The 25,094-nt window shown below is 43.5% G+C and overlaps 1 protein-coding gene across 1 annotated transcript in view; it reads right to left on the reverse strand.

Annotated features, from left to right (window-relative positions):
• The window catches only part of pth2ra (parathyroid hormone 2 receptor a), a 408,052-nt gene that overhangs the window by 25,221 nt on the left and 357,737 nt on the right, over window positions 1-25,094 (reverse strand). Inside the window, exon 11 of the mRNA XM_034186779.1 lies at window positions 2,412-2,550. Coding sequence (XP_034042670.1) covers window positions 2,412-2,550 — 139 coding nt within the window. The remainder of the gene's footprint in view (window positions 1-2,411; window positions 2,551-25,094) is intronic.

The following is a 25,094-nucleotide window of genomic DNA, read 5'->3' on the forward strand; positions in this document are numbered from 1 at the left end:
TGAGACACTGCAGGCCAGTGAGCATTAGTTCTCACAGGGCTCGACTCCACAAGAGCTTCTTTCCAGCCACTGTCAGACTAATGGCACAGGACATCAAAGAGGGAAGGCAGTACCTCATCTCAATCCAAAACTAGCGTGTGCAGCACATCTGACATATCATAAATTTGCTATGTGCAATATCTCATACACTAAATGTACAATATTTAACAAAACGTAATTATTAACGGTGAACAAAACTGCAATATGTATCCTCAAAGGTACTAGCTGCTCTTTTTTAATTTTTCAAATCTTCACAGAGTTAATTGGTACATATATCTACACAGTAAATTTTGCTTAGTAAAATATACTCTGCCGGGATAACATTTGGTCCCAGTCTAAAGAGAGTAAAATACACTCTATTATAGAGTGTATTTTACCTTGATCCATGTTTTAGTCTTAAAATCGGTACTGGCACAGCACGTATATGATGTTCCAGATTACCAGCTGTTATTATTGATTTCAATCTGACCTGTTTGCTCTGTTCAGCACTCCAGCACAATACAAATGTTTGAGGGAGACAAAGGACCCATCTTAGGCCACCTTCACACATAGTGCAAATATGTACAACTCAGAGCAACACCCGTCGGAGCAGCTCGTATGAGTGCACCACGAAACATTGCGCAGACAGGCAGGCATGCACAATGCCGGTGCAATGGTTCATGCATGTGGGAACACAGTGCCACCAGCTGCACGATGTGGTTACACATCACGCAGATGCTGTGAAGAAAAAATAAATAAAAAATTGTAAAAATACATGTGGCGACAGTTTTGTGCATGTGGGAACACAGCAGCTTTTCACAAATAATAATAATAAAAAAAAAATTTAAATTACATGCCACCCACGGGAATTAAGCCAGCACCAAAAGCTCTGATTGCCAGTCAGAAACATTGCCACTGTGCTACAATTGCTGTCCTGTGATAGCTGCGAAACTGCCTCATATCAAGAAGGACATGGACATATTAAAAAAAATAAATAAAACTGCACACCATGTAAAAACACAGCATTATATTGAATCCATCTTATCAAGCGGACAATACAGACATACACACAGACATACAGTCATGAAATGCCATGAATGCTGAAGCAGTTCGCTCTTTTCATGTCCACATCTACTGGTCCAGTGCATCCAGCCGGCCATGCGCGCGTGTTCTGCCCGACACACGTGTCTTGTGGATGCTGCGCTGCAGGACTGACATTGTGTCATGATTAACAGAACTCATGTGGGTGGTGTGACAGTCAGATTGCCTGCTGTGTGCTCTGATCTGACTGTCTGTTTCAACCTGGAAGCAGCCTGTCAATGTCTGCGCCGCTCGCTCACTGCAGTCCGTCACCACAACGATATATGTTTTTATTTATGTCCACATAAGGACAGCAAGCAGACACATGCGCATCACAGTGGGCAGTTGTTAGTCCATGTCTGTCCAAACACAGTACGTGTTGTCCCACTGGGATGTCCTGATTGACAGATCTCCACAGCCACTTCTGTTGGTGGCCACACCTCCTGTTAGTTCAGCGCACAGACCTATGCATCACGACTGATCAGTGTCATCTGTGATCACGTTGAAGAGCAATAGTGCACCATGTTAGAGGCGCCCTGTCGCTGGGGCTCCACTATTTAGAAACCTGTCACTTTAAAAATGAGGTTTATTGGCAAATTACCAAATCTGGGTCAATACACCAGCAGCCATCAAAGCTCCCTAAAATGGCGCAGTGAAACAGTCTGGTGAAGCTTGTTTGAGTGAGGTCAGGTCTTGGAGCGTGCGCTGGTGTCATGCATTGCCACATCCATGTTTTAGTCTTAACTTTTTTGTGGTTATTTTCAGTTCAGTTTCATTGTGTATATGTTAAGGAGTAGTGCAAGGGGTTAACGACAGTGCCTCCCTAACACGAGGATACACATGCCCCATTCTACATTTTCAATTGGAGTTTTTTTTTTTTTTTTTTTTTAAACACCTTGATTTTTTTTATCCTATGTGGAAGATGACAACAAAAAGGACAGCTGACGGTGACCACAAAGTAATAAAATGTTTATAAAACCTGATTAAATACACCATCATTTTCTTGTAAACTGCAGAACACCTGAAAGAATATATAAGTTTTTAAAGCCAAAAAGTGGTCTCATATTTCACTTACTTATATGAATTTCTAAATTTTAAAAACTCATCAGCTTTTCATTTTTGAAAATGTTTAACCCACATTGCTGGTAGCATGTGATGGTGGTGGTGGGGTGTGTATTGGGGGGTGTGAATGAGTGTCCATTGTTAATGTAATGAGAGAAATTTCAAAATCAGCACATCTCTAAATTCAGCTTTGTAATGGCGGAGTATCATTATTTATCATTCATTATTTGACTTTGAAGAACTTAAAATACCTGGAAAGAGTTAAAAAACAGCTCACAGTACATGCGGGCCTCCCAGCTTGGTCCTTTTAAAGTGTGTGGCATCCCAACAAAGACGATGTAGTGGATCCCAAATACCAGTACAAGTACCAGTGTGGACTTTGCCAGTTTCCTACAGAGACATATGAACAGTTCTATAAACATGCTACAAACCACACCATATTTCTGTCATATATCACATTTAAAAGTCAGGTTTGGTGTGCCTCACTGCTGAAAACCTGCTCTGTCTCTGTCTAGTAACAGTTGTGTCATGTGGAACAATTCCTTTAAACTCCAACAGGGATAAAAATAGTGGGAATTGCACAGCTGAAAATAACCCAGTGTGTGTGTGTGTGTGCGCGCGCGCGTGTGTGTGCCACATGCACAGTTTCCTCTGTACAGTGATGTACAGTGCATTGAGAAAGGACTCACAGCACTTCACTTTTTCCACATTTTGTTACGTTACGGTGTTATTCCAAAATAGTTTAAATTCATTTTCTCACTCAACATTCAACTCACATCACCCCATAATGACATGAAAAAAGTTTTTTTTTTTTTTTTTTTTTTTTGCTAATTTATTAAAAAAAAAAAACCTAAGAAATCACATGTACATAAGTATTCACACCCTTTGCTCAATACTTTGGTGATGCATCTTTGGCAGCAATTACAGCCTCAAGCTTCAAGGACATTCACAGAGTTGTCCTGAAGCCACTCCTTTGATATCTTGGCTGTGTGCTTAGGGTCATTGCCCTGCTGAAAGATGAACCATCACCCCAGTCTGAGGTCAAGAGCACTCTGGAGCAGGGTTTCATCCATAATGTCTCTGTACATTGCTGCATTCATCTTTCCCTCATTCCTGACAAGTCTCCCAGTTCCTGCAGCTGAAAAACATCCCCACCGCATGATGCTGCCACCACCAAGCATCACTGTAGGGATGGTGCCTGGTTTCCTCTAAAGATGACGCCTGACATTCACGCCAAAGAGTTCAATCATTGTCTCATCATGCCAGAGAATTTTGTTTCTTACGGTCTAAGAGTCCTTCACGTGCCTTTTGTCAGTCTCCAGGTGGGCTGCAATGTGTCATTTATTAAGGAGTGGATTCCATCTGGTCACTCTACCATACAGGCCTGATTGGTGAATTGCTGTAGAGATGGTTGTCCTTCTGGGAGGTTTTCTTTCCACAGAGGAATGCCGGAACTCTGATAGAGTAGCCATTGGGTTCTTGGTTCTTCTTCCCTGATCACTCAGTTTACATGGGCAGCCAGCTCTACGTACAGTCGTGGTGGAGCCAAACTTCTTCCATTTACAGATGATGGAGGCCACTGTGCTCATTGGGACCTTCAAAACAGCAGAAATGTTTCTGTACCCTTCCCCAGATTTGTGCCTTGAGACAATCCTGCCTCAGAGGTCTACAGACAATTCCTTTGACTTCATGCTTCTTATACTCCTATCTTATATTTGTACATAGAGATGTTCATTGCAGTGTGCACTTCAAATCCCAGCATGGCCAGAAAAATCACTAAGAGAATTTGGGCAAGGTCCTTAATCCTCGAGTTGCTCCCGTGTGTACTGTGTACCTTGCATGGCAGCACCCTGACATCGGTGTGTGAGTGTATTTGTGTGAATTGGTGAATGTGAGGCATAATTGTAAAGTGCTTTGAGCATCTGATGCAGATGGAAAAGTGCTATATAAATGCAGTCCATTTATGACCACTGGAAACAGGATGCACCTGAGCTCAATTTTGAGCTTGATGGCAAAAGGCTGTGAATACTTATATGCAGTGGGGCAAAAAAGTATTTAGTGAGTCCCTGATTGTGCAAGTTCTCCTACTTAGAAAGATGAGAGAGGTCTGTAATTTTGAACATAGGTACACTTCAACTGTGAGAGACAAAATGAGAAAAAAATGCAGGAAATCACATTGTAGGATTTTTAAAGAATTTATTTGTAAATTATGGTGAAAAATAAGTATTTGGTCAATAACAAAAGTTCAACTCAATACTTTGCAACATAATCTTTGTTAGAGGTCAAACATTTCCTGTAAGTCTTCACCAGGTTTGCACACACTGTAGCTGGTATTATGGCCCATTCCTCCATGCAGATCTCGTCTACAGCAGTGATGTTTTGGGGCTGTCGCAGGGCAACATGGACTTTCAACTCCCTCAACAAAGTGTCTATGGGGTTGAGGTCTGGAGACTGGCTTGGCCACTCCAGGACCTTGAAAGGCTTAAAATCTCATGATACATGGCCACGTTCATTCTTCCCTTAACATGGATCAGTCATCTTGTCCCCCTTGTAGAAAAACAGTCCCAAAGCATGATGTTTCCACCCCCATGCTTCACAGTAGGTATGGTGTTCTTGAAATGCAACTCAGCATTCTTCTTCCTCCAAACACAACAAGTTGAGTTTTTACCAAAGTGTTCTATTTTGGTTGCATCTAACCACATGATATTCTCCCAGTCCTCTTCTGGATCATCCATATGCTCTCTGGCAAACATCAGATGGGCCTGGACACGTACTGGCTTAAGCAGGGGGACACGCATGGCACAGCAGGATTTGCCTCCCTCTCTGCGTAGTGTGTAGTCTTTGTTACTTTGGTCCCAGCTCTCTGCAGGTGATTCATCAGGTCCCTCCGTGTAGTTCTGGGATTTTTGTTAACCGTTCTCATGATCATTTTGACCCCATGGGATGACATCTTGCATGGAGCCCCAGATCGAGGGAGATTATCAATGGTCTTGTATGTCTTCCATTTTCTTACAGTTGCTCCCACAGTTGATTTATTCACACCAACCTGCCTGACTATTGTAGATTCACTCTTCCCAGCCTGGTGCACATCTACAATTTTCTTCCTGGTGTCCATCAACAGCCCTTTGGTCTTGGCCATGGTTGAGTTTGGAGTCTGACAGTTTGAGGCTGTGGATAGGTGTCGTTTATGCAGATAACGAGTTCAAACAAGTGCCATTAATACAAGTAACAGGTGGAGGACAGAAGAGCTTTTTAAAGAAGTTACAGGTCTGTGAGAGCCAGAAATCTTGCTTGTTTGTGGGTGACCAAATACTTATTTTCCACCATAATTTACAAATAAATTCTTTAAAAATCCTACAATGTGATTTTCTGGATTTTTTTTTTCTCATTTTGTCTCTCATACTTGAAGTGTACCTATGATGAAAATTACAGACCTCTCTCATCTTTCTATGTAGGAGAACCTGCACAATCGGGGGCTGAATAAATACTTTTTTGCCCCACTGTACATGTGATTTCTTAGTTTGATTTATATATATATATATATATATATATATATATATATATATATATATATATATATATATATTTCACATTTTCATTATGGGGTATTGTGAGAAGAATTTTAAAGACAAAAATTAATTTGATCAATTTTGGATTAAGGCTGTAACAAAACAAAATGTGGGAAAAGTGCACTGTACTTGAAAGAACCATATTATACCCCTTGAAACACTTTAGAACGCAGCAAAAGTAGTAGTAGTAGGCAGTAGCGAAGCAACATTTTGTTACATCTTGTTCTGCATACATCTGCTAGCTATCAAACTCATCACTTCTTCATCATAATGTGAGGACTTGGCTGAGAAAACTACTTATTTTGTAACTGGGCCTTGGGAGTAGGCACTCTGGCAGTTTGTTTGGGGGTCCCACAAGCCTTTGAGAGCTTGAGGATGTTCACGGTGGAAGTTGGCTATGCTACAGTACACATGAATTTCTGGTAGTGATCTGCGACGGGGGCTGGTTGCACTTTACTTTTAATTACAGCTTCAGTTCCCTCTTTTCTTTTCAGTTCCCTCTGCCCCGCCCCCCCCAAAAGGATTGGTTTTATAGCATTAATTGAATTGACCAACACACGGTAGAGTCGGAAAGTCCAAGGAGCTCAGTGCAGGTCTGAGAAACATTTACAGGTTTATACATGTCAAGAATGTCCACTGCAGCCATTTCAAATTCCAAGATCATTCAAACATTTTTACATAAGTTCAAATTATTTTTAGGTGTAGCTATTTTACCACAGTCTGGAAGAAGACCGAACCTGTCACCCTATAATGAGAAGTTCAGCTCATCAGAAACAACCATCAAGGCACAGACCTGCCATGAAATATAAGCAACTGGAACAAATGTTAATAAGGGATAAGAGGCTGGTGTTCAAGATAGAAGCTATTGCTAAAAAATAAACACCTTGAAACTTGATGAAAGTTTGGAGCTGAGCACATGGATAAAAAAAAAAAAATCTTCTGGAAGAATGTAAGGTAAGGTGTGAAAATGACTGAGTTGTTTGGCCACGATAACTTTAAAGGTGATGTCCTCAACCATAAGATCACTGTACCAACTACGAAGCAACCTGGCGGTAGCATCATCCTCTATGGCTGTTTTGCTGCACATGGAACTGGTGCAGCACACGAAATGTTTGGAACAATAAAGAAGGAGGACTGTTTCAGTCTTCTTCAGCAAAACCTCAAATCATCAGCTTCGACACAACTAACGGTGACATCATCTCCAGCAACAACATCTGGACTGTCCTTAAAAGTCTGATCAGTACCAAGAAACCAACAAATGTAATGAAATGTATCAATTCTGCCAAGAAGAGTCATGAAAATATCAAACCATAAAATTTCCTGGACATACTCGACAATATGGATGCCTGTCTCTCAATAAATAATAACCATCAAAAATTCAGCCAACCCATAGTATAAATTTAGTAGTTTACATTTGAAAGGTTATTTGGGGGAACCTGTTTGCATGGGCAAGATGGAGCTGATTAAATTATGTCAGGAAAGATGACTTTAAGCTTGCTTTCATCTTGTTTTCATCTTGGAATATAGTACGTGCCATGGGATTAATATACATGCTGTTGGATTAAACTGAACAGTGTTTGGTACTTTCCTGGAGTAAGTGAGGTCATACCGGACTTTTCCATTACAAATGGGGAGGCCCACGGAATGAACTCAGTGGTGAAGATGATGGAATATGTCTAAGAATGATTCTAACATGACAAGTATGATCAAATGAAGTATTAATGTGTTAAAAATTAAGAGTTGATTAGAAAAAGTATGTTACAAATAAGTGAAATGAATGATTATATGAGTTGTTTTTCATAGAGTGCAGCGTTAGAGAAAAAAGGAAGTGAAGAAGTTGTTTTTCATAAAGAATGCAGAGTCAGGAGAAAAGAGGAAGTGAAGTGATGTCGCAAGCAGAGCAAGAAGAGCTGATGATAAACAACTGATAAATGATTAAGATGTGGTAAAATATGCAAATGAATAATAAGGAATGAAAATGTTTGTATATGATCATATGAATTGTTTTATGTGAAAGAGAGTTGTAATGAAATGATTGAATATGATTGATGTGATTCTAAAGACATGATTTAGAAAAACGAATTCTCAGAAAAGTTGAAGTGTTAACAGAAAAGAGGAACTTCATAAATAAGTTACTGGCAAAGGGCCGCAGATGGAATAAATTCTTATGTGGATTAATTTCCTGAAGGATTACAACATCACACAAGGATCGTGGTCAGCTAACAACTAATAGCTGATGAAGAGGAAATCAAGTTCATCGAGCTGGGGATTTTAACATCAAAAACCTCCTTCCCTCACTCCTAGAAAAATTGTTAAGAAGTCAATCCAGTCCAGTCAAAGTAAGATCAGATAGTATTATTGAATTAAAAACAAAAATCTCTGCCAATCATTCTAATTATACTTGAATTACTGTTGTGAAATTATCATCATATAACCTATTTTGATTATGTTGTCGGCACTTGAAAAACCTGCAATAAATTTCCAAGCATGCAGTTAAAGTGTTAAGGCTCGGACATTGGATTATTGATGCTTCTTAAGGTGTAAAAGTTAAAGTTTATTGGGTGTACAACATCAAAAAGTGCTCTAAAAGGTTAGTCTGGTTTTTAATGAAATTAACGCATCCTGGGGACTCGCTGTACAAGTCACTAAATTCAAAATCTAGCAACATTCCAAGAGCCCTGATCCATAAGAGTAGAGCTGCCGGTAACGGGCGTGGCCCGGCTCGTATCCTGGTTCCAGAGGAGGCTATTCAACTGGGGTGCGAGATCAGCGTCAGCAGGGTGGACGTCCGGATGGAGGCAGTGAGCGGCTAGACGAATCTCCTCGCCACCAGCTTGAACAGCCTTTGTGCAGCCCTGCCGGGTAATACCCGTGGAGACACGAAGGTCGGACCCCAGAGACGGAGAGCTGGTTTAGTACACAAACGCACTCATCGGAGGGTGAGCGTGTGCCGTGTATCTAAAAAGAATAACGGGATCTGACACGTGGCACCCGAACAGGGACCTGATGAAGTGTAGTCGGGTCCGAGGAAGAATCCTGGCCAAAGGAGAGTCTTTGCCATTGGATAGGTGGAAAGCCCCTGAGTGGATCACCAAAGGAGACAGTGTTGTGGAGAGTGTCGGCTGATGGCCTGTATAAGTCCAGTAATGGCTTGAAACATATCTGTTCTCCAGAGGTGTGAAAATTTGGAGGCGACCACCAGAAGGACGAAGTAAAGACAACAGGAGCGAGTATCCCAGGGAGCTGGGATCAAGGACGAGAAGCAGACGTGTCACTGCTGGATCGTCTGGACTGGGATGAGAAGCAGATGGGGATAGCCTGCTGGATCGTCACGAAACGATGAGGAAGGGAAGCAGGCGAGGGAGCCTGCTGGATCGGATCGTCAAGAGAGCAGGTATGAGAGTATACCATGCAAAATGGTGATCTACAAGAGAGAATAGGATCATCAACCCGTGAGGTTCCTGAGGGGAGAAGCGGGAAAAGGAGCAGCTGATTTGGAATTAACCTCTGGAATTAGCGCTGAATAGCCAAGTAGTCTGTCAGTCATCCCTGACTCGAAGCGCTAAGAGAGGCTTTGAGAGGCAGACGACTCGAGACGACAAGGACCATAGCTGAAGTCAAGGAGACGACAGTGGTGGAATCGACATTCTCAGCAACCGAGAGAATAAAGAGAGGACAATCATTACGAAACAGTAAGGTTAGTGTTAAAAACAAGCAGTGAAAATATGGCTGAAGAAGAGTCAGGACCCGTAGCAACCCCTGAATCCGAACATGAAGAGGGAAAAGAAGTGGATTTTCGGCCACACAGAGTGGTATTGTATGGACGAGGATATGATACTTTGGTAGAAACAGTTCAAAAATATGTCATAGATCAAAGTGTAGAAACTGATGAAGAAAGTTTCAAAGAAGCTATGGCAGGAACTATACACACATTAGGGATATATTATCCAGGTAAGGATAAGGAGGGGCAGATCCTGGCCGTTTTGGAAAGCCCACCAGTCCCAAAGGACAAGACGGGGACCAGAGAGTGGCTTGAGTGGTGGTGTAAACTTCTTGGAGAAGAGTGGAAAAGAGGACAAATCACCACCTTAATAAGTCCTGAGAAAAGTTATGACTCCGTAGTAAAAATGACAGCTGGGTTGTTGGGAGTAGAGACAGTCCTGGTAGATGTCAAAGCAAAATCAGCATCCGTATATGCTGAGTTTAAGTCCATGGCAGAACGGCTAAAGGGGTTAGGAAGAATGCTTAAGGAACAATATCCTATAATGGAAGATAGGAATGGAAGTCAGATCTTCGACAATGAAGACGAGAGCAAGATAGATTTCCAGGCCGAACCCGAACAAAGTGATGAGGAAAACAAGCCAGAGGGAAGTGGAGATGAACTGATATCCCCAGGAGGTCCTAATTCTGGAGGAAATGGTCAAGAATATAAAAGCCCGGACCAGCTCCACACAAGCTTTGACCCAGTCTGGCAAAATTTGCCCTTAGGAAGTGTGAGAGGAACAACCTCAACAGTTAAAAAACAGACAGAACGCCTGGTGGAGCAGGAGAAAAGACGAAGAAGCCTTCAGGGAGTATCTGGACAGATATTCCATCAATCACCGGAATGTGGGCCCAGAAGCTTGGGACAGCTTAAAGCTGAAGAATGTGTTGCCGGATCGAGTTACCATATTAAAGAGGAAGGGCGTTCGCAGGAAATCTTTAGAAAATCTAAAGCAAAAACCCACCATGTATACATTGAATCTGACTACATGGAGGACTTGAACCCTATGCCCGAAGGAACCAAAAAAATGGTGACCCAAGATGGAAGACGGGCATATCATTATTTTGGCAGTCCTTGGGATATAGATGGAGATAGTCTCATTGTCTTCACAAATCACAGACTGAAAATTGCCAACCGAAAATTCCGAGCAAAGCTCAAGGAGCGGGCAGGCAAAGAATACCAAGAGGAGCTTAAGAACATAAAGGGGAGAAGTCTGGACGGAAAATCGATGGTGATAACAAGTGCACCACGAATGGATTATCATGCACTTATACATTTGCCCTTTGAAAGCTACCCAGGGAGAGAAAATTCAATCGAATACACAGAGAAAATGTTGAAAACTCTGGGAATAGCTATTGATTTGGCCAAAGAACACCAGCATCGGCGAGTGGTGATATGTGTGGACGGATTACGATCTGGACATATGACATGGGAAGAGGCAGAAAAGGTTGCCATGGCAGCCGTGAACCTACACATGCGTACCCCAGGAGTATGGGGATCAATGAGAGAGATTGTGGTGGTCACTAGCAATGAGCAGGAGCAAGATCGAGCGAGAAGGGCACTTGAAGCGGTGAACCTAGGACCAAATAGAGCAGGTCCAAAGAAGGGTGCAGTTGGAGCAAGTGGAGTGGCAACTAGTCCCCCGTTAGTGATGCAGCCCATTCCCATGGCGACAAGTGAGAAAAGATCAGTACATGCTGTGGGAGTGCAGCGATTAAGGATTAAAACCCCACGACCAACATTAAAACAAGTTGCAAGTGGGCTCCAGACAATCATACACCTGACAGGCTCCCAATCACGGATGAGAGAGCCTTTCCAGGCTCCTCCACCGGATAATGGAGAAGAGGATCCTATATTCATTCCTTTACCAGTCGGAAATACTGAAGCAACCGGGTCACCCCGAAAGTCAGAACAAAACGGGGACCCACAACCACAAGACCCATGTCCTCCCCATGAATCTGATATGGATGAGGACCAAGAAAGAGAGTCTGAAGAGGAGATCAATCCACAAGACTCAGAAGAGGATGAACCGCTATCTGTGGTAGGAGATAGATAAGTCTCACGCCCAGAACTACGAACTGGACGCTACAGAGGACGAAAGAAAGAAGTTGGGGTGTATAATGTGCGTGTAGCCTCAGAGAGAATTGCAAGAGATGTCAGGATCAACCCAGTGGAGACCCGAGATAAGCGACAAACCTATGCTCCAGAAGTTGGACAAACTGGGTATGACATCCCAGAAGAGTGGATAGAGCGACAAGATGAAAAGAAAACTCTCGAGGTAACAGCTACTGTTGGAGAGTGGGCTAATATACTAATGTGGCCCTTCTATCCTACACTGACTGCCTGTAAAGAGTTAAATAACTTCAGAGTCGCCTATTTAGGTGTTGCCCATGATGTGATGTTGAGAAAACTAAAAACAGCAGCTTTATGCTGGTCACGGCAAGTGTTGAGAGAAACCAATGAAGAAAATCTGGATGATGAGGGAGAAACAATTCCACCATCATCAGGATTACAAGCAAGCCTCCCAAATCAGAGCTTTCCTGCTGGATCTAGAGAGCAAAGTCTGCCAGCAATTCAAGCTGAAATTCAAGCAGATGGCAGGGAATTCCGTGAATTCAAGAAATTAAAGATGCTGGTGAGAGAGAAAGAACCAAATGAAGACCTAAAGGACTATTTGAAAGAAGTGTGGCCCCTTATTGACAGAGCTTCTAACAGTGAAGAGGGTAAATCTATGTGGCTAGCCCAAGTTACCAGTCAACCCATCAGTCGGGGTGAACCAGCACGAAACCATTATGCCAGGTTAGTGTTGGAAGATCCCAACGATGAAGATTCTCACATTGCTCGAGCTAAAGCTGGACTAGACAAAGGTCAAACATTGGTTCAAGTTTGGCATGGGCTGAAACAGACGATTTTGCTACAACGCTATGTTAGGGCACTGAGAGAGGTAACTAAAGGAAGAAGAGGGGAGATAACTTTTGTAAAAATGCCCATAGACGGCACTACAGTCCCACAAATGGACGCGGTGGTGAAGAGCTGGGATCTGGAGCAACAGTTCTATGAAGAAAAGAGGAAGAAGGAGAGCATATCGAGATCAGGACAAAAACCGGTGGGAGTGGAGAAAAGAAATTCAGTGCCTAAACCACCACCTCCTCAGTCACATCAAACACCACACAGGAATAATCAAAGACCTCCAGCTGGACAATGGAGCTCTCGGCCGAGAGGTCCACCACCACCACAATCGCGACCTACACCTGCACCTCGTAGTGGTGGCTATCTCCCTAAAGAGGAGTACGACAAATTAACTCCAGAACAAAGGAAAACCCTCCAGGAAGTCCACCAAGCTACAGCGGTGGCTGGAGGGCAAAAGAAGTAATGGCTTCGGAGGCGCGGGTCACGCTAGACCATGCCTACTGGGAAGGGGACGATATCTACACTGATGTGGATGGAGAACCGTACCTGGTGGACACGGGAGCAGAGGTGTCCATGACCCGCAGAAACCTTGTTACCATAGGATACCTATTGATCCAGTATGCAAATGGGGCAACGGAGAGAACACCATTTGGAATATGGAAAGGGATAGTTTGGTTAAAAGGCCCCTTTAATTTGATAACAGTCAAGGATTTGAGAGAATTGCATCGGCCCAAACGACTTTGAACCCTAATAAGACGACGAGTGAAAAAATTACAAGCAAGAATTGTACGTATGGATATGACTCCAATTGGAAAGAGTCCGGTAAGCTGGTACAAAGAAGTGGATGTACCGACTGTCACAGAAGAAAAGATTGAAGAAAGTGATTTCTCTGAAGCAGGGAAAGAAAAATTGAGGGAAATTATCTCAAAAGCTAAAGTAGCACAATTTAAAAATGATTGTGGAGATTTGGGGGCTAAACACATTCATGTCATCGAAGGAGGAGTACATCCACCGGTGCGACAATATCCCTTGAACCCTGGAGCGGTTGAGGAAATGGATAAATAGTAAAAGAATTGGAAGCTTTGGGGATCAATCAATCAATCAACTTTTTTCTTGTATAGCGCCAAATCACAACAAACAGTTGCCCCAAGGCGCTCAATTCGAGTGGAATTAAATCCGATCACTAACAGCCCCATCCAAGCAGTTAAGAAGCCAGAGTCGGCAGGAGGAGGCTGGAGACCAGTAATCAACTTCAAGGCTCTCAATCGACGAACAATAGCCAATAGAGCGAGTTTGATAAATCCCCAAGGAGCACTGAAAACGCTCCAAATTAAGACATACAAATCATGCATTGATCTGGCAAATGGATTCTTTTCCCTGCGATTAGCAAAACAGTCACAAGGGAAAACAGCATTCACACATAAGGGGAAAAGTTATGTGTGGCAACGACTCCCGCAGGGATACAGAAATTCACCAAATGTATTCCAAGCAGCAGTAATGGAAATATTGAAAGATCTGGGAGTAACAGTCTACATCGATGATGTGTTTATCGCAGATGATAATGAAAATGAACACCTAATGCGGCTGCAAAAGGTGATACAGAAGCTCACAGAAGCTGGATTAAAACTCAACCTCAAATGTCAGTTTGGACAATTCAAGGTTAACTATTTGGGATTCCAGGTATCATCAGACTTGGGACTCTCAGAAGTATACCGAGAAAAATTGAGTCAGATTAAACCACCTCAATCTGAGAATGACCTACAGAAAATACTGGGACTGTGTAACTATGTGAGAGATCACGTTCCACACTATCAGAGATATGCAAAGCCCCTTTATGCTCGTCTTAAGAAGAAACCTAATGGACAAGAGCAAAAGCAATGGATTTGGACAGCTACAGATCAGGATTGCTTGGAAAAGTTAAAGAAAGCCATTCAAGACGCAGTTAGGCTGGAGCTGCGTAGTTTGACTACTCATCTGCTAGCTGAAATAAGCTGTGAAGAAGAGGATTCATTGGTAAAAGTGAGTAACGAAGGAGGGGGTATGGTAACATTGTGGAGCTATACTCTGTCTTCGATTGAGAGAAAATATCCACCGGAAGAAAAAGAACTGGCAGTCCTGGCTAGATATTGGAGTGCGTTAAAAGAACTTGCACAAGGACAGGGAATAAAAGTTATCACTCAAAGCCAAGTTCATTGGTTCCTAAGGAAAGGAACTATTGAGAGTACTAAAGCCACAAATGCCAGATGGGGAAGGTGGGAGGACATCCTGCTAGACCCTGAGCTGGAAATTGGGCCAAAACAGTTGGCGACAAGAAAGTTACCAAAGGAGAGGCAACTCCCTATGGAGCCATATGACTGGACTATGTACACTGATGGGTCGAAGAAGGGTACAGACAATATAGCTTATTGGGGCTATATTCTGAAGTATCAAGATAAGGAGAAATATCGTCAAAAGGTCAAACGCCAGGGAGTGCCCAAGCTGGAGAAGTTACAGCAATACTGGAAGGACTCTTGGAGTTAAACAAGAGGAAAGTAAAAAGGGCTAAAGTGGTTACAGACAGTCATTACTGCGCACAAGCCCTGAAAGAGGACTTATCTATTTGGGAAGAAAATGGATTCGAGGGAGCTAAGGGGAAGCCTGTAGCTCATATGGATTTGTGGAGGAAAATAGCCGAGTTGAGGCTAACAATGGACTTAGATGTGGTACATCAGAAGGCCCATGTAAAAGAAGGAGCACATTGGAGCGGGAATGAAGAAGTGGACCGCTATGTGCAGCTGAGAAAAGTCGTCGTTGTCGGGAGCGAGAAGTGGGAACAGACACCCAAGGGAAGGGTAGTTCCAAAAGAGTCCGTGAAAGAAGTGGTGCTGGCCGTACATGAAGCGCTTGGCCATGCAGGCACCATTCCCACACGGAAGGAGCTGGAGAAGCTGCAACTTTGGATTCCAAGAAACCAAGTCTACCGAGTTCTCAAAGACTGAGGTATGTGGTCGATACAATGCAGGACGATGAGGACAAAGGGCAGATGGTTTCACCATAAAGAGTACTGTTCCATGGGGATCAGTATGCATGGATGTTGCCGGGCCCATGGGGGTGACCGGTAAGAAAGGAGAAAAGTATCTGTTGGTGTTTGTGGACTCTATGTCAGGCTATGTGACTGTTAAGCCTGTGAGAAAAGCCAACGGCAGCAGTGTGATCAGCATGTTGGATCAAGAGTGTTCAAATCTGGGGATACCTAAGGAGCTGAGAACGGAAAATGGGACACATTTCCATAATGCTCAGGTCGACCAGTGGTGCCAGAAAAATGGAGTAATGAGAATTTCCTGCCCCCATATACCCCACAAGCAAATGGAGTTGTGGAAAGGGCTATTGGACTGGTGAAACACTGGATTGGAAAAAATGCTAACACGACGGAATGGAGTACTAAGGCCCTGGAAATTGGACAGGCCCTGAATGACTGCCAACGTGCCGGTAGGCCCACCCCTTCGCAAGAACTGAACCAACGCCCATTTTCGACACTGGAAGTGGGGCGGAGTCAGACTAAAAGGGACAGAGAACCAGAACCAAAGATCCCATTTAAGGTTGGACAGAAGGTGTGGGTGAGAGCTCGAGATCACCCAACCAACACTGCTGTTAAACCTAAGTATGAGACCACAGATACAGTAGTGAAGATACTGGACAGTAACACAGTAGAGTTGAAGAGGAAGGGAATCCAAGGAGTGGAGCAGCTGAAGCCAACTCCTAACTAGATGAAACCAGGAGCTAAACATGGCTAAAAACACCCAAGATCTTCCACCCTTCGTCAGAATGGCCACTGTTAATGGGGTGGTTGCCTTAAGAAGAACAAGAGATGGCCTCTGGGCAGGCAGAGCCCTGAGGATACTATATCATGCAAAGAAAGGATTTTTATCTAATGAAAAGAAGTTATTACAATGGAAGAAAGTTGAGAATCACTGTGTGGTTTGCCGTGAAGAAGTACAGCTGACGGTCCAATGGTCGGGACCTGGGGTTAGAAAACCCCCAATTCCAAATGGGCAAAAAATGAATTCAAGCAATTACTTCACAAGCCGGTGAAGGTTTTGGATGCACTTGTATGTGGGTTATGCCGACTAACCCACTTGCCAAGAATGGTCTTTTACACCCAGTGGGACTTACGTGGAGACAATGTAGATATGCAGGTGTGTTCATGCTATTGGAATGGACGTGAGATCGAGTATTGCCTGGTGTGTAAAGCAAGAACTCATATGGGAAGACTACTGCATGTGGCAAAAGCAGAAGGATGACAAGTGAGAAGGTTTTGGACTCCCTGAGGACCTTTCACACCGATGAAGCCTGCTGGGCTAATCCTGCAGCAACAACAGCGCTTGATCAAGCTGTGGGGAATCAAGGCAGCGGTGACGTGAGTCCAACGGCACCAAGTGTCTATCTGATGTTGGACACAACTAGAGCAGGAGGAAGTGACCAAGCTGCAGGAGGTAGTGAGCGAAAGCCGTCTTTGTTGCATGAAGCTATACATCAAAGTTGGTCCCAGGGTCCAGAGTATGGGCAAACTTATGACCCTCCGATAGACACAGTGCAAATTCCACTAGTGTTCAGAGTGTATAGAGATCCGGAGCGACCCGGATATACAGACATGATGGGAGGACTGACAGATGATCAACAGCAAAAAGCCCAAGAAGAAGGATGGCTCGGCCCTTGGGAATTGACAACTTGGTCAAAATTGATAGAAGAAGTTCTAAAAAATCCAGATGTTCTACTGGAAGATGCAGAAGAGGTGCCACAAGAAAAAGGGGGCAGAGAAACCCTCCTGTATTATTTTACCACTGGATTAGATGCCTGGGGAAATAAAGCAGCAAAACCGAAGAAGAAGTCAGCCGAGTACCACGTGACACCCGAAGAATGGGTGAGAAAGAGGAGGATACAATCTAGAGGGGGAGTGGCTAGCAGAGCGGACACTCCTAGTAGGCCGGACCAAACAATTAAGGTGCGGCTCACAGTGCTGATGGTGTTGGTTCCCTATATGGGGGTTTATTCTGTCGGAGCACACGTTGACCTCCTGGAGGAACAGCAGCAGTCGTTAGACCAACCGACTCAAGGTGAGGAAAAATCAAGAAAGCCTCGGAGTCGCTGGATGTTTCCCTCCATTTTCCGCGGGACAAAGAAGAAGTAAGAAGAAGCGGCTGGTTGTAAAATGTCGCAAGGACCAATTGTATATAGAGTACCCATTATTAATAATCAAGGAAGACTTGGACCCTACATACAAAGTGTCCTCGGTGATGAGAAACTATACTTAAATTGGCCAGAAAAAGATTTTGAAGAAGAAGACTGGGAACTAGCATCTAAAGGATATTTTGTCACACATTATGAATATAAAAGAGATGCCAAATTAACAGAAACAACAGGACAAAAATTACTCGCTGAACGAGTGCTGAGCGATGTAGGTCTGCGGCATTGGTACGTGAAAGGACGACGAAGAATGCCCCAATCGGTTCCAAGATGTCCAGACACCTACCCATGGATATTAAATGTGATTTACCTACAACTCAGAGACCTAAGGTTCACGTTGAGATGGGGGATTAATTACGTTGAGCCACTTCAAAGAGTCTATGTTGAAATATACCTTAACCAGTGCTTGATCTGGACGATAAGCCCCAACATGCAATGTCAATTGAACAGACGACTGCAAGACCCAAGTTATCCCGTATTAGATAACCAGACATTAAATTTGAGAGTTATCGATCAACCCCTGGCCTGTATGAGCTGCCTACCCCCAACCATACCAACAATTTTTGTAAATCAAGACTTCTTCTACCTGTACAGAAGAGGAGTCTGGAACTGTAGTCAAGCAAGAAAAATTCAGCTTCAAATTGAGCCCAAGGATCAAGAAGACAAGCCTATAGTTCCCCTTTATCTAGCCCTATCACAAACCAGGTATTCTGGACACCAGTTGTGGCAGCATTGTCAAGATCTATGGGACTATGTACCCCTACATCGAGCACAGAGGATCCCTGAGGGACCCCTCCCTAAACCTGACAGAATGATTGTTACGATGTGGAAGTGGGCGTGGAAAGGAATGGATTCAGAACTTAAGCACCCATCTCCCATCTACACTCATCTCTCTAAGAGACAACAACTGTTCCCTATGGTGGTGCATCTTGGCAGAAAGAGAAGGAGACCGATGGCGGAGTAACAACTCACTCTGAATCATGCTGCGGACCTTCAAATTGGATGAAAATAATGTAAATAGTCTACGATCCGGGCCTGGAGGACTTACACCATATTTGGAATTACCCTACAAGAAAATATGTTTAAGCTGGCCACAAAAGGATTATAAAGAAAAAGGATGGTTGCTGGGAACAGGAGGATATTTTGTAGATAATGACTCATATAAAAGAGCTGCTGACCTTGCAGAGCCTGGAATATACACTCCTCTGGAAGCTATCGTGAATAAAGTTGGACAACACTGGAATTGCCCTGGGGTCGGATGGAGGTTTTACCCAATTCCCCGGTGTCCAGACTTATACCCCTGCATCTTGAACGTAGTGTATGTACAGAAAAGGGGCTACAGATTTAAAATAAGGTGGGGACCTAATTATGTTGATCCATTACAAGGAATGTATGTGGATATTTGGCTCGGATCTTTCCAGATCTGGACTAGTAGTCCCTATATGTTTAAAAGACTTCTACAAAAAGAGGCATGTTCAACTTTTTATTTGATTGAGAACCAAACTTTGCCAATATGTACGACAGTACAGTACCTTGACATCGAAAAAGGCGGAAGTGTTCTGCCTATTAGAAGTGGATGGCAAACCAGAGTACTAGTGGGGCTTTGGCAACCCCCAAAGGCTATACTGATACGACTTGGTATAAAGTCGGGAAGAGGATTATTTCGGAGATCGACTCCTCTGTACTCTGTGATGGCACAGTATGTCTACAATGGAGCGGCATATTGGAACGCCTATGAGGATATCTTACACCTACGTAGAGAATTGAATCCTGCATCTTCACAATGTTTCTACACACCCCAGGGACCACCGCCTGAAATGAAGGAGGTGACAGTTGTCACTTGGAAATGGGCGTGGCGAGGACTAGATATTAGACTCCCCTGGCCATCTCCCTTGTTAAACACCCTTCTTCAGCAACGAGCATCAAGTGTCTCTGTTGGGGGCACGAGACAAACAACAGCACCTAAGATCATCTATCTTCGAGATGGAAGAACCAAGGGAAGACAGCGTGATCACCATGCAACCTCAAAGAATCAGAGAGAGAAGGAGAATCTGGCATAGAAATGCTACTACTGCAACAACCTCAAAAGCTGGAGCCGCTGCCACCAGTACCGAGTGAATTCTGTTACGAAAATGTTGGAATAAGGCAGCAGCAACAAAGCCAGCCGTGGAAGAAAAAGTGCCTCCAATGTTGGAGTTGGATGGCCAGACTTACAGCATTATTAGTCGGCATTGCTGTACTTCTGGCTATCCTGTACCATTATGGTAGTACGCCCTGGACCTTAACCCATATCAGGGTCCAGTACGCAACAACTAAAACTTTCCAACAGACATGTTGGGGAGTTGAATCAAGAAACACCTACATGATATGGGACCAGAATTCTACAGAGACATGGGCAAAGATGAAAAACCTAACTCAGCAGATGCAAAAGACTAAGTGGCTGCAATACTTGAACGACAGTGGGGAATTTCCAACCGTCACTACCAATCACAACCTGACCACCGGAGCAGAAATCCTTCAAAACCTACAAGTGAGGGATCAAGAGATTATCGTGGCAACCATCTTACGGTTAAAACAAAGAGAGCGAAGAGAAGTAGGCTGTACTTGGATAAGACCTGAACCTGGCGAGCCAGCCTGGTATTGCTCATGGGGATGCAGAGTACTACTGGGCTATCGAGCAGGATATTGGGAAAAAGAAGCTATTTTTACAGCATTACCAAGACATGATGTTTGCAGAATGATAATGCCTACCTGGAAACATTGGGGAAATTATAACCTCACCTGTGACAACACCCGCAGCAGAGTGCCGAAAGTGGATACTACATCTACAATAGTGCCTCCGTTGAACAATGCTACCGACATAGGAACAGGAATACCATATTCCAAACCAACCGCCATCTCACCAGTAGCATTGGTGGGGTCCACAAAGATATCACCAACACAGGGAAAAACTAAACCACTCCCTACATCGCCAACACAAGATACTCAGCAAGTATTAGAACCAAAAGTTAAAAGTATTGATAATGTGGTTAAAAATAGATGGAAGAAGATTCATGATTATTGTGTAAAAGAAAAAGTAGCAAAATTGGATAGATGTTATTGGAATCGACCTATTGAATGTAAATCTCAAAATTACATGGTGCTTACACCAGTTATTGATTTGATAGACAGGATTACTTGGAAACAAAAACAAGAGGCAAAACATGATGAATGGCTTAACAACACTTTTCCGTGGGTCTGGAGCGTTCCACTGATACATTTTGAGGGGAATTTTCCAAGGGGATACACGTGGACTGGGCATAGTTTGCGGGGTCCACATAAAGCAAAATTCTATGTGCAAAAACTACCAAAGCCTGATGAGCTAAGGTCAGTACCTCAGGAAGATTTTAGCAAAATTGATCAATGCGTGGCTAATAAAATCTATGGAAGCTTACATGAGACAGAATACCATAATAATTTGGCTGAAGGTTCTGGTAAATCCCCCCGATGTCCCATAGACCAAATTAAGACAGGGAATTGGCTAAGATGGGTATATAACTGTACAAAGTTGTTACAGGTTCCAACCATTAAGGGGACCCTTCAAGCATGGCAGGAAGGAGTTAGGTGTAGTAAGGACGTCACCTGGTGGGGAATGGAGAAATATGAAGTTGAAGATTGGGTATTCCCCTGTTTAGATCAAAGTAATAATTATTGGGTTAAATATCAATACATCGCCACAGTCTGCTCCAGAGATAGAGCTACTTGGTCTAGTGTACTCTGGAGACCAAATCCTTATGTCACGCCACGGCCATGGAAAATGATTTGTAATAAACATAATACCACATGCACGATAAGCCTTGCCTGTCAAAATTGTAGAAAAGTTCCTGGCTGGGAAGAATATTGTGATGCTTACTATGACGGCGAGTATGACACTTATGGCCATCAAACAGTTTGGGAGAAGAATAGTGCAGGTGAATGGATAAGAGCTTTTCCACCCAACGTTGGATGTGCCAAGGCTGTCCTGGGACATGGAATGTCGAAAAGAAAGCAGATCCTAGGCCACATAGTGCCATTTGTTGGAGATGCTTTGATAATGCTTGAAGAAGGATATGCCTTCAAGAAAAGTCTATGTGAAGGACAAGAAATTGTCGGTTACGAATGGTTGGGACCCAGTCGGATTTACAATAATGGTACATGTGAATCGCCTGCAGAACATTGGTTGAGCTGTGGGAAAGGAAGAGGTCGGCATGAATGTTCTTGGTGGGAAAGAACGCAAATAATCGCTGGAGGAATCATCACCACTTTCGCTGCAGAGACCGGAGAGGTCATTAAAGAAGGTCTCGAAGTAGTGACTGGTTGGATTGGACATTTGTTTGGATATCTTTGGCCCTATCTGTTAATCATAATAGGACTTATTATTGCTGCAGTAATTGGATATGTTTTGATAAAAGGAAGTTTTGCAGCTGCCCTGCGTTTGTGTGGGAGGAGCACACAACGCAGTGATATGGAGCCCCTCCTCTGTTAGGGGAGGAGCGATGGAGCCTACAAAGCCCGACGCCGAGACACGCCCTGTTCATTCTGCCTTGGGGGAGTGAAGGAAGAAGAAGCATCAACATAACAGCATACCAACTTAAGGAGATAAGTAAAAAGAATAAGAGAGCACAATGTCCAACAATACTGGCGGCATAAATGACACCATCTTCAAAGTGAGTAGAGTGGAGTTTATTGCACTACTGTTAATATGGCTGCTATACTTCTGTGTCGGCCGTTGGGACTTACGACAACCACTGCGAATAGTAACGCTACTACATGGATGTGTCAGATTGGCGATCATCAATCTGCACTACGGTCAGAGTGACTTAGGGTTGTCTTTATTCATCACTCACGTCCTCGGTCGCTTTACTCTCCAGTTTGACTGTTGGGGAATATGGCAGTACACATCAATTACAATTTGGATGGTGATAGATATGACAGCAATCTTTTACGCCCCGGCTGTGATAGCTGACATTGTGTGCGAAGCAGTGATGGCCCTGACCCTATTGGCGTACATAGCTACGTTAACTGGAGCCGTACAACGCAAGAAACCCTGGCTCTACAAACTTGGACTTATCATAATTTGGGCCTTAGGATGGGGAATATTATCAGCTTTATACTGGCTGTCCATGGTTAGTCAACTACTCCTGCTGTTATGGTTTATGACCTATGATGCTTGCTTCCTGCGTACAGCTCCTTCAGCTACAGCGGGAATGGTAACGTTATCACAGTCCCACTCTCCTACGGTGATCATGAGGCAGCTCTGGCGTGCATCTGAATAATCCCGATGAACTCTTTTGCTTGCTTGCAATATAATAGTTAAAAGACTAATGTTTCCTCTTACACTATAGGGGGATATAAGATGTATTCATTGTCAAGCCACCCTGGAACAAGCGCTCTACTTCTGGGAGATAACACCGACTCTGTGGTGCCCGACGTGTTATGGTAACAACTTCCCTGTTCAAGTGGCACGGGGAATAGTGGGACGGAAGGATACCTCTTTTCTGCCCCAGGTACCAATAGCAACATACCTAAAAATTGAAGTCCAGGCAAACATGATTTGGCATTCTCTTTTGGTTGATCAAATACGAGCTGACACTGTAGTGTCTCCAGAAGGATATATGTATTGCCCCGTGTTTACCAAAATGTGGATGTACCCTACGGGAATAAGATTCTCCACAGCTCATCTTGCCGATGGCCGGATCGTGGCCATTGGTCCTTCATTACCACCAGCTCCACGTTCATCTCCACAGCGCACTACGGAGGTTGGAGTGCAGACTGAGGATATGAACTGGTGTTTGGAGGCCCTCACGCAGGTGTTCCTGGATGAACACCTTCAACAGCCCGAGCCTGAGGATATTCACGCTGAAGCTTCACCTCAACCGAAGGATACATCACCACGACCATCTACACCAGTTACACCGTGTTATACACCCGTCACCCCCACTTCACCATGCGCACCATCGTTCCCTGATGGATTATCATCTCAGGAATATGAGGCAACTTCGTCTCCATCGGGATTACCATCACAATCATCGCTACTGGAAGAGCAACCTACTGACGGCGACAGCAATCTACAGATGGGCGGAGAGGAGTACATGGTGCTGGATGAGTGTCGTTCAACTCCAGCTCCTCCTGTTCTGTCTCCGATGGTGGATGAAAAAGAAGTGCTCACCCTTCACCCTGTCGATGACGACGAGGATGTTTTTATGGAGGCATAGAGAGATTGGCAGAGCTTCAAGTCATGGAGGGGGTGTCAGGAAAGATGACTTTAAGCTTGCTTTCAGCTTGTTTTCATCTTGGAATATAGTACGTGCCATGGGATTAATATACATGCTGTTGGATTAAACTGAACAGTGTTTGGTACTTTCCTGGAGTAAGTGAGGTCATACCGGACTTTTCCATTACAAATGGGGAGGCCCACGGAATGAACTCAGTGGTGAAGATGATGGAATATGTCTAAGAATGATTCTAACATGACAAGTATGATCAAATGAAGTATTAATGTGTTAAAAATTAAGAGTTGATTAGAAAAAGTATGTTACAAATAAGTGAAATGAATGATTATATGAGTTGTTTTTCATAAAGAGTGCAGAGTTAGAGAAAAAAGGAAGTGAAGAAGTTGTTTTTCATAAAGAATGCAGAGTCAGGAGAAAAGAGGAAGTGAAGTGATGTCGCAAGCAGAGCAAGAAGAGCTGATGATAAACAACTGATAAATGATTAAGATGTGGTAAAATATGCAAATGAATAATAAGGAATGAAAATGTTTGTATATGATCATATGAATTGTTTTTATGTGAAAGAGAGTTGTAATGAAATGATTGAATATGATTGATGTGATTCTAAAGACATGATTTAGAAAAACGAATTCTCCGAAAAATTGAAGTGTTAACAGAAAAGAGGAACTTGAGAAATAAGTTACTGGCAAAGGGCCGCAGATGGCTTCCAGTAAGGAAAGGAGAAGGGAGGAGGTTTTGAGTCACCAGCATCCCCATGGTAACCAAGCTCATCTAAATACAACAAGAATCAGCACATATATAAACTGTGAAATACCAGGAAACGGGGTTATTCTTCCAGGAAGAGGTGCTGTTGTCACTTCTCCCCTGCTACGAGGAGATCACAAGACCTGACCATCTTGTGAGCAGCAATTGGAATCGTGGAGTGAGAGGATTGGAGCCATAAGAGATCATTTGAGAGAGTTTTCAACTCCCACTCAGGCCGTCCAGTCACGGAGTAGCAGAGCATTGGAGAATAATCACTGGCCTTAAGTCTGAGTGGGGAAGTTTCAACGTTTTCTCTCTCAAGGAACATCACATCATACCAGAATGGATTAGATCAACTTTTGGTTGATTGAAGAAGGAATAAACTCTTATGTGGATTAATTTCCTGAAGGATTACAACATCACACAAGGATCGTGGTCAGCTAACAACTAATAGCTGATGAAGAGGAAATCAAG

The sequence above is a fragment of the Thalassophryne amazonica genome, chromosome 14 (genome assembly GCF_902500255.1).
Source record: "Thalassophryne amazonica chromosome 14, fThaAma1.1, whole genome shotgun sequence".
Classification (NCBI taxonomy): Eukaryota; Metazoa; Chordata; class Actinopteri; order Batrachoidiformes; family Batrachoididae; genus Thalassophryne; species Thalassophryne amazonica.